Here is a 14,541-nt window from a genome sequence, read left to right as displayed (position 1 = left end):
CTATCGCCATGTTCATTCTCTCTATTCCTGGACTGACACTTACTAGCGATTTCTCGGAAAATCCAGAAATGGGTTTTCGTTTTCCAAGCAACTTTGCTATTTAGAGCTTCAAAAAAGATGAGTGGAAAACTGCTCTTATAAGTGGAAAACAGCTTGTCTTTTCATGAACAGCAAATATGTAGACATGGAAAATGTTTTACTGATCAACCAGGCAAATCTTTCTTCGTGCTAAATCGAATATGAACATTCAAGATATGGCTAAAAGCCCTGAACCACCTTTATTGACTCTTAACTAAGCAAAAACAGCAAACAAAACCTCTAAAACAAGGCGATAAGATCAGACAATTTTGTGATTCGCTGGGTTATAGAAAAACGTTTAATATCACAGCGAATAAAAGTTGAAATGCTGTCATGACTCTAACAACTAGATGTCGCGATTTACTCAGGCCTATGTTTCGATCAAGCAATAATTAGCGTTTCTTTCACATCTTATAATTTGTCGTCGACGTTGTATTCAGTTTACATTCATCGCTAACTAGATCAAAGCAGAAACGATCGAGATTATGACGAATGATAGAAGGCTTATCCGATGTTAACATGAAAGATTGATGAAAGCGAAACAGTTTTTACAATTGCTTTTAAATTTCGATAGCACGGGATTTCTAGGTAATGAAGTTTACAAATCTAAGCGAGTATACGACTGTTTCGAAAATGGCGAAACCTTCCTTTATCCTGGCAAGGTGTATCAGCCTACGACATTCGCAACTCCAGTTCAAACACAGCAAAGTTTACCAGATATTCCTTTAAATATCTCTATTCATAGGTGTTTTTCATTGTGACATCATTTTCCACATTTCTATCAATTCGTTGACAAGTTCTGGCGTGCAATAGCCCGTCAGGTTCCCCCTCTGCTTCATCAGCTCCACTGATTCAACAAGCTGGTTTTCGTCTAGATCAGGATGAGCGGTGTTGTTTCTGTTATCCTGGATTGATTTCATCGCTCTCGTGTGTTTTATCTTCTTCCAGTTTAACTTCTTCTGGAGTGCCTTCCATCTCTTCAACGCCTCAGCCTTTTCTCGCTCATCTTCCAATTCTTCTATATCTTGCAACATATATTTCACTTTGTAACTCATTTTATCATCGTAAGGTGAGTTTGGGAGCACTTTCTTGTACATCATGGCTTGTATCTGACGGCATAATTCACCAAGGACCAGTGAAGCTTTCTCGACTGGATCAGGCAGGAATGACGAAGGCATAAATGGAGCCATGCCCGGTAAGACAGCGTCTCGTAGATTCTTGACTTCTTTTTTGAGATTCGAGTTGTCTCTCGTGCTTTCCTCGAGAGTTTTTGTCATTTCATCCACTCTGCTGGACAATTTCTTTACAGTCAGGTCCAGTGCAGCGTTTCGTTTCTTGATGTTCGAATTTTCATTTTTCAGTTCGACGACTTCCTGTCTCACATCGTTTAGTTGGCCCTCAACAGATCTCAAGTTTCTCTCCAAGGCTTCCTTTTCACTCTCTAGTTGTTCGATTTTCACCTTTAAAGTCGAATTTTCTCCTTTCAAGTCGACGACTTCTTTTCTCATGGCTTCTAGTTCGCCTTTAACATCTCTTAAGGCCGTCTGCAACGCTTTCTTCTCGCCCTCTAGTTTATTGATTTGCTCTTTCAGAGCTTCTATTTCCTCGTCCTTCGACTCCACAGTAATCTTTAAGTCATTGTTTTGTCGCCGAAGATCCTTTAAATCTTCGTTAAATTTCGAAATTTCTTCGTTCTTGACTTCAATCTGTGAGGTGAGAGACGCAATTTGCTTGGTATGTTTCTCAGTGACGACTTCTAAACCATCCGGCATTCTTGTTCGTCCTGCGAAGCCAACAACATGTGTTGCAACTACTTCGCCACTCGGCTCTAGGCGCCTTGAATGAGGTAAAACACTCATTTCCCCAAACTTTAGTGGCGAAGGTACGACTGAAACGTTCCTACGAGCGAAAGCGCCGATAAGGAATAGACATTAACACCGGGGCGTAATTTCTCGTTTGGCAGGTTTACCTATCATGACGTGGCCCTTATCTATTTTTATTTCTGCGCATGTTGGAAAATCCTAAACCGCTTTTTTATGGCGGAAATAAAAGATCCCGGTTCCGCTCTGACTCTCACTTAATAATAGCTAATTATTCTAACGTAAAATCTATTTTTTTTTTTTGTTTTTTTTTCTTGCCCAAGAGTAAGATAAGAGTTCGAATGCAGTATAACGATTCCAGAATCTGCAGCGCAGAAAATTAGAGACAATTTTTAAGTTCAGCTCGTGCATCTTGGCAGGGTTCGCCATTCGAATCTGTAATAAAAGATTGCCATATTAGGTTAGAAATGTACTCTTGTCACCCCTGTGATCCGTCATGCGACTGCTGTTTAACAGCGTCGCGCCTCGAGGACCTCGCGGGCGCTTCAATTTAATCGTTGTCGTGAATAGGTCTTTTGCGTCAGGTGGTCACGTGACCAATGCCATGTAAGGTTGAGATTTATTGACTATGTGAACATTGCAAAAAATTAGAACCGAGGAAGGTTTGTGCTTCAGAAACTTTTCCCGTCATTAATCACTACAAGAGTAAGCTGTAGCATGTGACTATTCGAGAAAGAGAGAACGGTAGGAAAAATGCAAAAAATTAGGCTATTAATTAAACCGAAAGGGAAAGATTTTATGCACACACTGGCTGTTATTCATTGTTTTAAACTTGATATCAAAACTTCCTGACAAATATCTTAAAGTCTTCGTCTGCTTAATAGCGGAGCCCGATGGGCAGCCAAGCAAAGCCCCATACCCATATAGGAGAGAAAATGAAACCCATGAATTGATTTTCTCATGGTTATCATGGCTAGCGGTATTGCTCGTGGGTGCGTACGCACGACTACGGCGACGACGGAGTCGCGCAAGATGGTGGCCATACTCCAGCTGAAAGGTTTATTAAGATATGCAGCCTTGATTTGTGGCCTCCGTTGATGTTTGAAACCCATGTTATGGTCAATTGACACCTGTTAAAACAAGATATCCGCAAACCAGTACCACGTGACCATATCGCGGGTTCAGGTTTACAGCTCTTCGAGGTCACGCGTTCTTTTAAAGTTGACCTCTGACCAAGTACTGATTTTCTATTGGATCGCGGGCTCATATCAACTTAATGTAAACGGGGCCGGGTTGTTCGGGAGCCGGATAACGCTAACCCAGGATTACAGTGTAAAAGTTAACCAAAGTATAAATATTCCTTGTATACAAATGTTTTTCACTGCGTCTGTTTTGTGTATTTTGAGATTACTCAAACTCAATATAGAAGGCCAAACAATATACAAAAAAACCTCATTGCAACGTTACAAGACTCAAATCAAAATTCTCGCTTAATCTGGGTTAGTTTAATCGGGCTTTTAGCAGCCCGGCCCAGGAGCCCCGCATTTGGGCCTGGCATAATATGTATATTATCGTGTTTGTGCCAACACTATCGCAGAGCAGGCAGTAATTTGCATTGTGGACATCACCGAAATTGCTTTTGTGTTGTCACGAGGTTGAGTTTTGAATTTCTTGATTTTTGTTTAACTCGACCGTTGTCTTATTCTATCCTTTTCACTCAATAACATAAGCGTTAGATCGATAAACAGTGAATGCTCATGTTGTTTTGTCCGATTTTATCAGATGTTCGTTGTAGAAAAGGGACTGTTAATTTGATAATAGGGAAATAAGGAAATCAGACAACGAAGCTCTTTTCTTTCCTTCGATTTTTTAAATGTATTTGCCATTTTTGCTAGAAGTACAGAATTCCTCTGGGTAGAAAAAAAAAAGAATGATTAACTAAAGTGTTTGCATAACCTAACATACACGTAATATTGTTCCACAAAATAAAGAATACAAGTTTCGAAAATAATTTATTTTATTGAAACATTAAACTTATAACCGTTAACTTTTAACCGCGTATCGAGATTTTCGTTTGTAGGGCATCCCTTTGTTTCGAACTTACCAAGTTTTCATTTTGACGCAATCTTTCCATTATTGGATTACAGACACAAAGAAAAGAATGGTATCTATTTGGTGTTGCATGACGGAGCCAAAGTGCTCTTTTGAAGCATGAGCGTTTTCATGATAATTGAAATAATTATTGCTAATTATTTTGATAATGGGGAAACAGAGAAAACTAAGAAAGAAAACCAGTAATGAGACCCTTAAAAAGAAAAAAAAAACAAAAACAAAAACAAAACATTAAGGAAGAAGGATGGATAAGATTGGAGAAGATTACGATGGATTGTGAAAGACGAACTTGAAAGATGAGTCATCCACGCATCATAGGTTCATAGACGGTTCCAGAGCAAAATTCCACGTCTTGCTACCTGGAACTAAGTTTGCGGGGTTTTTTGTGGTTTAATAAAGCACGTTACTCAGCGCATTTACTAAATATTACTAAGTGGTGTGGTAAGGTATTGACCAATCAACTAACGGGTGACGCGCTCGCGCAAGGATGTATGAATAACATTTCCCGGAATTGGATGAGTTGTTTTCCTGTCGGGAGTTTTCTTACTAAACTTTATTTAGCCGTGGTCTGTTCCAGATTGTGTCTCACGCGCATGGAGTCCTAGAAATAGAATTGAAACTCTCTTTTGGTAAGAAAAAAAAAAAAGACTTGCATGAAACAAGCCCGCTCAAGGGAAGCTTCACATGACATGCATGTGGTAACAAACACCCGCTGCATGTATAATTTATTATCCCTATTATTTCCCCGAATCGCCAAATGTCAGTTTTGTTTTTCATTTCGTTTGTAATGCAGCGTCCGATACTGACGAAACCGTTAGGCGAGGGCAAGGTATGGATCAGACATCAACCGCTCATTTAACACACTAAATATGATCCATGGCCATTATTCAAGCATAGTGATCTCGTTTTTGAAATGGCACGATCTGTTGATTGCTCCAATAAATGTTTCAAAATTCCTATCGTAGTCTATCAAAAAAGACAGACATTCTGTTTTCTCGGTACGTGTTTTAAAAGCAAACACCGCCACAATAAGACCTACATATGACCGTCAACCGGTGATCGCTGTACTAGGCTGAATCACGACTGTTAACTGATCGAAGTACTTGTCTACTGCGTACTGGTTGCTCGAGATAACAGTCTTTATAGTGAGGTACCTTTTGGTGGCCATTTGAACAAACTAATTGGTTGCTCTGAGAACATGGCTGAAGATGTCCTCAGAAATAAGCCCTAAAATATAAAAAATAAATGTAAAGTAAGTAAAGGTTATTTGGGAGATGTTTGTCTTACCGAAGGCAAGTGTTGTCAATTTACCTAAATAACATCGTATCATAGCCATGTTACGTTAGGTGTTACCTACTGGCTTGCTTATTTCTGCATTTTTTGACGTACATCATTTCATGCTTCTTACTCAAGAAAAGGCTCGAATATGATACTATATATTATAGCACAATGTTTACCTGGCTTCTAGTGTGTTTATGGCCAAGCGAACCTCATGCATCCCACATCACGCCATTCCTGCACAGTAGCCGTCAGCATCCGCGAAGACTTAACGAATCTCTCACCAACCAACCTAAAATCACTTGGATATATTAGACAAAATCTATGAATCCAGTGCATGCATTGAATGAGTGAAAGGTACTGTTTTATCGGCGCGAATCGTTTTAAATTACTAAAATTTGACCTTCGCCACATGCAATTTCTTAGAAACCGTTCCCGCGTGACTTGTTACTCGATTTCTAGGAAAACGGTTGTCGTCCCCTTGATTGTTGAAACACCAAGCTCTTATACATTACTGATACCTGGTGATGAGTCAAAACTCGTTCAGTGCTAAAAAATCGAAAATTGCACTTGCAGATTTAAACATTACACCTACAAAATGGCAATCGCAGTTGGAACAAAGCGTTCCTGAATTGCATCACCAATATTACAGAGTCAAGGTTTAATCCTTCAAAAAGACTCCAGTCTTACCAAGTTTGCACTCAATAAATCTGGCTTGTCACGGCGTTCTAAAAACACTTTGTGTGTGTCTAGATTTTAAGGTGTAAGGCTTCTTGTTTAAGGTATTCACACATAGGTTAGCTCGGCAAAGAACGGATTCTTCTGGCGCACTTTGCTAAGGACTAAGCCCTTTGCGTTGTGCTATTGTGAAACTTGATCGCCATGCTGGGAACACAGAAAACCGTGTGCTGTTGGTTACTATTCGTTATCAACTGCAGTAGTGCATATTAAGGCAAAAGATATAAGGCAGTCAGTCATTAGTCGCTTACCATCGATGGCAAGCATGCCTCGATCAGAAAATCATTTCGTTGTGTTTATTCTTTGTTGGTCTTCAAGGCTAACCGAAGTAAATATTAGTCTTAGGTATGGACTATTTCCTCGCCGGCCAACTGGCGAGAAACAAAGCTATTGTAACAGAGCACCGTCCATCGAGTCAGACGAAAATACAATCTTTCTTCCAATTCGAAAAGGTATAAAAAAGAAGACTAGAACTTGGTTAGAAAGCAGTACATACATGGCAAGAATGTGTATTGATTCGGACGCTCCATGCCGTCTTTCTCTACTGTTGTGAATTGATTTCAGAGAGCATTAACCAGCTTAGCCTGGTTGCCCTTGAACTATGGTCATGCAACCTAAACCCTCCGGCTGAACTGCGAGAAAATACTTTGTAAACTATTAAAGAAGAAAATATACATCACAACTTTTGTGTGCCTAATATATCTTCTTCAAACCTACGAAATAAAAAAAGTGTATATCATCAAATAACAATCTCACTCCCATAGCATTTTTAATAAAAGCCTATTCAGCAACAAGTTATAACTAAAAAATTGAAATCTCCGTAGGGAGAACTAATTGCAGCGACTAAGTTGTTCCCACATAGTGATCAATACAGTAACGCAGTCCCGAGGGAGCCAACCTTTTAGGTTCCCTTTTGAATCCATGACATCCACTGCTATATGTAAGCTATAGTTACTACATGTACGTTCTAGGAACGATTATAAATAAGTTACTGAGCTAAAACCTAAATTTCTATTCTTCAGTTAACTCGAAGCAGTTCCCTTTGCATGGAAAGTGTTCCCTATGGACATGCTGTATTTAACTTTGTCATCATATTACTGAAATTAAATGCTGGATGACTCAGCGGAACGAAAGCAAAAGTGCTATTGTCTATTGTCAGATTGTTTTCGTATGCCATTCCCCGAAATCGATTTTCAATTTTGCTTTGTTCATCTTGTGTTTTTTGGCATTTTTCCCCCATTGACTGATGTCATTACCTGTTTGTTACTTAAAGCACAAATCATGGTAAAAGTTATCGTCTCAGTTGAAACTTGGCCCAACAATATTAAAGGATTATTAGTTTTATTCAGAGAATCTTCCCGCAAAGTTTGCATTAGACTAATAAACAATAGAACCTTCAGTGTGTGTGACATATGTAACTGTTATGTTTGCTACTTGGTCCCTTAGTGTCGTTTATTAAGCAAACAACTCTTGCACGTTAAAAGTTTGAGGAGCCTTCCTCACTATTACTTCATTTCTTTTAACGATCGTTGTTAGGGTGTGATTACCCAAACCAAAGTTAAGACTTTGGAGGAGCTACGCTACAGTATTGCGCATCTTGAAAAGTTTAGGCTACATTTTTCAAGTTCGTCGCTTGCAACCCGTGTATATCTTTTCCATCCTTAACCATCCTTGTTCCTTTATGATTATTATTATCTCAGGTGTTTTTCTATCTTAATAAGGTACTATTTTGAGAAAATAATTTTAAATACCATCGTGACTGAGCTCCTTTAACATCCTAACTTGTGAGGTTCTTGTCCCCAGAGTCACCCGTGTCGCTTTCGCCGACCACGTGACCAAGAATAAGTTTTTTTTTTTTGGGGGGGGGGGGTCAGGGGTAGGTCGCACATAATAAGTATTACATTTTTCTAGGAAAACGACGCATTGATTGTTTTCAGTGTAAACATTTCTCGGAAAAAGGCAAGCAAATTCGAGACTCTCGGAATAATTTTGGGCAAAATAATTTGACATCCATCCTCTTAACTGTAACTTCTCTTTGAGGGATTTGTGCTAGAAACCCAATAACTAATTTTTGCTCTTCTGTACTTGCGGTTATCAACTTATTACGATAATACGAAAAACAATTCAAGAATAATATTCTGTGACGGCTTCTAGGTTGCGTTGCCGGGATATAATTTACATGCATCGTTTCCATAAGGTCAGTCTGATGTGTTTAAATTAGCAGGTAAATTTCTTAGAAATCCTGTCGTGCTTTCTTGAGTACGTGTATTGAACAACAAACCAGCGTCAACAAGGAACCATAGAGAGAGTAAGCAAAATTCTATTAAATTTTAGATCTTTTTATCTTTTTTTTTCTTCTTTTTAGATTTAGGGCTGCGCTTCGCATGGGATGCTTTACCGTTCGCGCAATCCCTTTCGGTCTTTACATTGTATTTCTTATTGATTTACTATATATGTACATATTTACCTATGAGACCAATAAAGCTGACAGACATACTGGTATGATGCAGAACGCAATCATTTATATTTGAATTGATCTGTATGTATCCTGCTTCCTTGATCCACAGCAAATTCAACAAACAAAAGGGAAAAAGAAAAATAAATTTGGATAAATAATATCACGAAGTCACTCTGGTGTTTTCTTGATATGAGCGTACTTGCTACAAATGAATTTAGAGTATTCGTGAATTTATGGTGAGATACTATTGCTTTAGATGCGGATCAGACTGCAGATGTTCACGTGAATTGATGACCCAGACGCTATGGCCAAAACTAGTCGACAGCAGGATGTATTTACATTATAGAACATTAATGTTAAACAGCGGTGTTACAACATTTACAAAGTATTTTACATTGAGGAGGCCTTGAGTAATCCTTCGTTCGACTGCAAATTCCTGGTCAGAATTTTTTACCTCCTCTTTGACGAAGGTACTCTGCCCGTCGACATGTCATGAACCGAGACTGAATAATTTTCGTCGACTAGAAGGAAGAATGGATTATTCTAGTTTTGGTCAGTTTTGACGCAGCGCGTAAAATAGCGGTCTAAATAGTTGATTCCAACTCAGTCGAATTTCACGTCCAAGTATATCATCTCAATACTGAAAGTGTCATCTTTTACGTAGGTGTGAGCAACTAAAAACTATACAAACAACTGATTTAGCAAGGTAAAATAATTAGCTTTACTCAGTAAGCAGTGACCGTTATTAAGTTATGCCCGGACCTTAGGTTGACTAAATGCCCGACAATCAGAAACGTTCGCAGTCTTTCGGCCGAAAATCTTATTGATGTGCAACAGCCATTAATTCCTTAATTCAGTATATCTTTGTTCAGACATGGCGTCTACTTTGCTCTAAGTAAGATACCTTAACACAGTATTGCAGTTCCAATATTCACACCAGGCAACCGCGACCAAGAAGTCGTGTTTTCGCCTTTCGTTCTTCGCTCAGTATAACGAGACCAAGCTTTGACAAAATCGATGCATTCATACGTCTGAACATTTTGTGGCAGTCTGCTGTTTATGTAGCCGTCATTTTAACGACAGAGAGTGACCTCTGTTGTTATGCAACATGAGTTCAATTTCTCAGAAACTCGGTTCCTCTTCGTTGAATTTTATGTGAGTTAAATGTGTCATATTTTTTACATACAAGCCTTTTTTAAAGAAGATGTCTACTGGCTTAATAATAAAGGTCTCACCGAGTAAAGCTAACAACCATGCAGCTGAAAATATTTGTGCGAATTGATGAGAATGAGTATGCGAGAATGTGTTTTACGCTCGGTGGCCAAATGATGCAAAGCGAAGATCCACAGGAAGCGAGCCATGATCCTCCTATTTTACTAAATTAATTCCATTAGTTGCATATTTTTTCGATGCAGTAACACCATTTAGCGCTTTTCCCGATGCGATAGAGTTGTCGATCGCCATAGCACTGTTATTGCTAGTTAACATGTGATAATCGTTATATTATGCTACCAACGCGTGGCGTGGTGTAACTTTGTGTCGCAGAACTCTGCTCGCAACGTTACGATAGTAACAAATTTACTCCTAGTACAGTTTTTCAAAATCTGTCAAGAATTTTATTCGCCCAATAAAGATATATGAATGATAAGCTCCAACTTCAAAGATGCTCTCAATAAGTAGGCTTATAAACTCTGGCAGCGCTTCTCTAACAAAGTGAAGACACCAGTTCTTTCATTCTTAGTAATAAGCGGCTCAAAGTCCAACTAGCTTTCTTAACTTCTACGTCAAAATTTGTCAATTGCAAGGATAAATCTTCGTTCAAACTACAGTAAAGCACACAGTCCATATTCGCTGTTCGTAGTGATTAACACCAACCAGTGTTACGTATAGTTCTGACCTGACTTAGTCACATCGGCAATAAAATATAAACTAAAACGCGACTTGTACACTACTCGTTTTCGTTGCAAAGTGTAATTTGTAAGCTCCTACAGCGATAAAAGATTGTTCTCTTGTACATAAGAAAGCCTTACTCCATTGCTTGTACCTGTTTCCACATAGTTATCAGCTCATGTACACGTTTCAAGGACAGCCAGCCCTTGAGATTACCTTTAGAATCCATGATTTCTGCTGCTCTGTTAAGAATTTCCTCCGTCAGCGGACTGGGATGAGCGTCCAGATTTCTGCTTTCTTGTAGAGACTTCATGGCATCTTCGTAGCTCTCATCCCACTTCAACTTCTCCCTCACTTCGTCCCACTTCTTCTTTGATCTGTCCTTTTCCTCTTTCGGTTGAGGAAGTTTCTCTAAATCGCGCCAAATGTTCTTCATCTTGTAGTTTCTGTTTGGCATGACGGAATTTGGAAATATTATCTTGTACAACTTGTTTTGGAATTGACGGCACAATTCTCCCAAGGACAGCGAGGCATGTAACTCTCGATCGGCTATCTGTAAATGACGCGGCAACGGGGGAGTAAGCATTTGTCGCCCTGCTCTTGGAATGGTGACAGATGGCGGCGATATCTCTTTGTGTTGTGACTCCCGAATCTCCTTCATTTCTTTTCTTATTACTTGGTTTCGGCTCTCCAATTTACCAGTGACCTTGTCGAAATTTTCTTGCAGTTCCATGTTCTTCTCTTCCTGAACCATCTTTGCTTCATTTAACTCTTTTATGTCTTTCTCCATGCGGTTAATTTTGACTTTAACGGATCTCAACTCGTCTTCTAAATCCTTCTTCTCGCTTTCGAGTCGGCTGAGTCTCGCCTTTAGAGCTTTGATCTCCTCGTTTCTGGACTTCAGTTCCACAGTTAACTCTTGGTTTTGTTCTTCGAGTTTTTCCATGGCTTTTTGTAGTTCTGTGATTTCTTTGTTTTTCTCATCAATCTGCTTTTTGAGGGACTCGATGTCGTCAGTGTGCTGACTGAATGCAAGTTCGTTCATTCTTGCTCGTTCTTGATGCACTTCTCTTCTCAAAGTCATATTCACTCCAAATAGAGCCGCGGCCATCGGATCTAATTCTTCACCGATCTGTCTAACTTGTTCCTCCGTGATCATGCTTGCAGTGAGCAAGTCCTCGGCGATATTTATTTCCTAAACTACTAATTAAGCCTTCGTTTTGGGCTTCTTGGATGAGACTGATGTGTATCAGCGTGACGACGAGCAGGCATTTTCGATAATGTGACGTGGCTCTTTCTTCCACCAATCATTGATCTTGCAGTTCTCCCATGTGACACATTTAAGATATTATTTACATTGTAAATAGCCAGGACTCAGAATTTTATTTTGCTTTGCAACAAAACACGAACATTTCGAAACCAAAAGACGCTTCATTTACCTCCCTCAATTTTGTTTTTTCGTCTGATATCATAGTTAACTTTGGAATATATGGACCCGTTGTAATTTATCTGCAAGAGAAACTGCGTTAAGTTGTGACCAGAGACCTTGGCTTACATGCTCATGCGCAAATAAGAAACGGATGTTTATGACTCGATTTCTGGGAAACGGGTGGCCAGCTGTTATGATATTCGTCGTAATTTGAAAGCTTAAATCCCCCCTCCTCCTCATGGCCTAAATGTCGACTTGTGAATTAAACGCGTGCAAAGTGAAACATTACTAGACCATGTTCGAGGGAATTTATGGTTCATTGGAAGAAAAGTAAAAGAAAAACCTGCGCTACGTACTGGGGAAACGTTACTCAGGCTCCAGTGTTTTATTTCGCGCCCTTGACACATCAATCAAAATTAACTCTTGATGTCATCGACAGATCACATGCGTTACTGTCACGTGATGCTTTCAACCTGGAGTTTTCAAATAACCAGTCAAGTTTCTCGGAAAACCGTGAATTAATATCTGTCTGCCATTTTCTCAGAAAAACTAGGTCGAATATCAGTTTGTCGCTGATTCTTCGTTTAAATGGCGGCTAACAAGAAATAACCCAATGAAACTCTGTAGAGGGAAACGATCACCTCGAATGTATCTAAGTACACAGAGTTGAATAGTGTATATATGAAGCTTTGCGTCAGCGGTCCAGGCCTTGAAAATGTGGCAAAACTATCGCTGAAATAGTTTCCAGATGTCTCGACGTGTGACTATCACTGGCCCCAGGAAATCACCGACTTGATGTTTCCTTGGGAAAAAAAAAACAAAAAAAAACACACACACACACTCAGTTTATGTTTTCGCAGAAATCTTAATTTAAAAATCCTTTATCAAAAGGCAGTTCTACAGGAATTAAATATATTTTAGCAATTCGCCAGGCAAGTCTTCTTTTCGCAATGTTAACTCGCTGAATAATATAAGGTTTCAAGATAAGCTTGACTACCAGCTAAACTGCTCTTGCTAACTCTTAACTTAGAGAGACCAGAAAGAAAATCTGACTGGACAAGGTTACATAATTTGCCTCGTACACTAGGGTATATTAGAAAAATCTTCACTATGGATAGAGCTTGAAATCCTCTCATGACATCTACAGTGTCGCAGCCAAATATTTATAAATACATACATAGTTGATTTGGTTCGTGCTTCGATCGAGCGTGCTTCGATCGAGCAAGTAATCTGCGTCTTTTATACCTTGATACCTTACTTTCCTTTATCGTGGATAGTAAATCCCTCTGTTATTGTCAATGAACGATTGCCCATAACTTTAGCAAAACGGAACAGGGGAATGTTTACCAAGACGACTTATTCCGTCCGTATAATGCTGTTATCAGAGCGACATGATGCCTTTGCCAAAATTTCCTAGTTTTTAAAATGGATAGCGTTTACATTTCACCATCTTCAGAAGGACGCTCTTCGCGATTTCGGGGAACAGTCCTCCATCTAATCTTCGCTCTTCATGGGCGAAGCTAAGGCTAATTAGAGAGCTTAGTCTACTCAAAATAAGAAATAAAGTTTGTATGAGGATCGTCATCTCTTCACTTCCCAGAAGGATACAATCCGAGTTTAAAGTTACGGTATTTCAGTCTCCCACATATGCATCAGATCGTTTAGAAGCTGCAACGAGAACCAGCCGCTCAAGTCGTTGGTCTGAGCCGTTATGCTTATGGCACATTGAAGGGATTCCTTTGATATTTCGGGATGGGCTTCGACGTTTCTGGTTTCCTGAAGAAGACTTATTGCCTCTTCGTATGTTTCTTTCCAGTTGAACTTCTTCTGAATCTTATCCCATTTCTTCTGAGCCTCTTCAGTGTTTGGAAACTTCTTTAAATGGCGCTGAATGGTATCCACCTTGTAGTTTATATTTTCCACAAATGAGTTTGGAAACACAGACTTGTACAACTTGATTTGCAGTTGACGACACATCTCTCCCAGATGTAGCGATGCTTCCAGGCTTGTTTTGGGCAGCATGTGTGGCGGAGTAGGCTTTATCGGCAACCCTCTAGCACCAAGCATCAGTGGAAGAAGCCCTTTATGTTGTGAGTCTTTGACTTCCCTCATTTCCTTCTTCAGATCGTCGTTTTCCTTTCTTTCCTTTTCGAGATCGCCTTTCACCGTCTCCATGTTCCTCTTCACACGTTCCAAATCTTGTTTTAGTTTTGACGAGGTTTGCTCCTGGTTTAACTTCGCCTTTCCCAGTTTTTCGACTTCCTTTTTGAGAAGGCCCAGATCGAATTCAACTGATCCTAACTTTCTCTGTAATTCTCGTTTCTCCTCCTCCAACTCGTCGATTCTCGATGTCAGCTTTTCGATTTCGACATCTTTTGACTTAAGTACGCTATTAAGGTCGTCATTTTTCTCTCGAAGCTCCTCCAAATCTTTTTGTAAGGCAGCGATTTCATCATCCTTCTTCTGAATCTCCTTATTGAGCGACTCGATCTTCTCGCCATGTTCACGGACTATAAAAGACTCGGTTATTCTTCTTTGATCACGAATTGGTACTCCTCCCTGAACAATTGTTACTTCGGCCGTTTCCGCTATTCCGAGACCTAGCATCTGTTTGATTTGGTCTTCGGTTAGACGTTCACTCATGTTGGTCAAACTGCAGGTGAATTTCCCAAATTACCGATATCTCTAGCCTTAATGTGATAGCGTGAACTCAAAGGCTCCCGTCGTTGACAGATATT

At 39.6% G+C, this 14,541-nt stretch overlaps 3 protein-coding genes across 3 annotated transcripts; all 3 read right to left on the bottom strand.

The window, feature by feature from the left end:
* Positions 1-271: 271 nt before the first annotated feature.
* On the bottom strand, positions 272-2,215 carry LOC145490264 (uncharacterized). The gene has a single exon (XM_081469389.1). It carries the CDS (start codon positions 1,935-1,937, stop codon positions 831-833), a length of 1,107 nt encoding a protein of 368 aa, XP_081325515.1. The 5' UTR covers positions 1,938-2,215; the 3' UTR covers positions 272-830.
* Positions 2,216-10,218: 8,003 nt separating this feature from the next.
* Positions 10,219-11,632, bottom strand: LOC145489252 (uncharacterized). The gene has a single exon (XM_081468211.1). The coding sequence runs from the start codon at positions 11,531-11,533 to the stop codon at positions 10,511-10,513; it is 1,023 nt and encodes a 340-aa protein (XP_081324337.1). The 5' UTR covers positions 11,534-11,632; the 3' UTR covers positions 10,219-10,510.
* Positions 11,633-12,701: 1,069 nt separating this feature from the next.
* On the bottom strand, positions 12,702-14,526 carry LOC145491088 (uncharacterized). The gene has a single exon (XM_081470222.1). It carries the CDS (start codon positions 14,444-14,446, stop codon positions 13,427-13,429), a length of 1,020 nt encoding a protein of 339 aa, XP_081326348.1. The 5' UTR covers positions 14,447-14,526; the 3' UTR covers positions 12,702-13,426.
* Positions 14,527-14,541: the final 15 nt, after the last annotated feature.

The sequence above is a fragment of the Orbicella franksi genome, chromosome 6 (assembly GCF_964199315.1).
Source record: "Orbicella franksi chromosome 6, jaOrbFran1.1, whole genome shotgun sequence".
Classification (NCBI taxonomy): domain Eukaryota; kingdom Metazoa; phylum Cnidaria; class Anthozoa; order Scleractinia; family Merulinidae; genus Orbicella; species Orbicella franksi.
Note: the sequence above shows the minus strand (reverse complement) of the source record. Positions and strands in the feature narration are given on the sequence as shown.

Excerpts from the sequence above, each read along its gene's own strand:
- LOC145491088 (XM_081470222.1), bottom strand. The coding sequence starts at position 14,446 with ATGAGTGAACGTCTAACCGAAGACCAAATCAAACAGATGCTAGGTCTC.
- LOC145489252 (XM_081468211.1), bottom strand. The coding sequence starts at position 11,533 with ATGATCACGGAGGAACAAGTTAGACAGATCGGTGAAGAATTAGATCCG.
- LOC145490264 (XM_081469389.1), bottom strand. The coding sequence starts at position 1,937 with ATGAGTGTTTTACCTCATTCAAGGCGCCTAGAGCCGAGTGGCGAAGTA.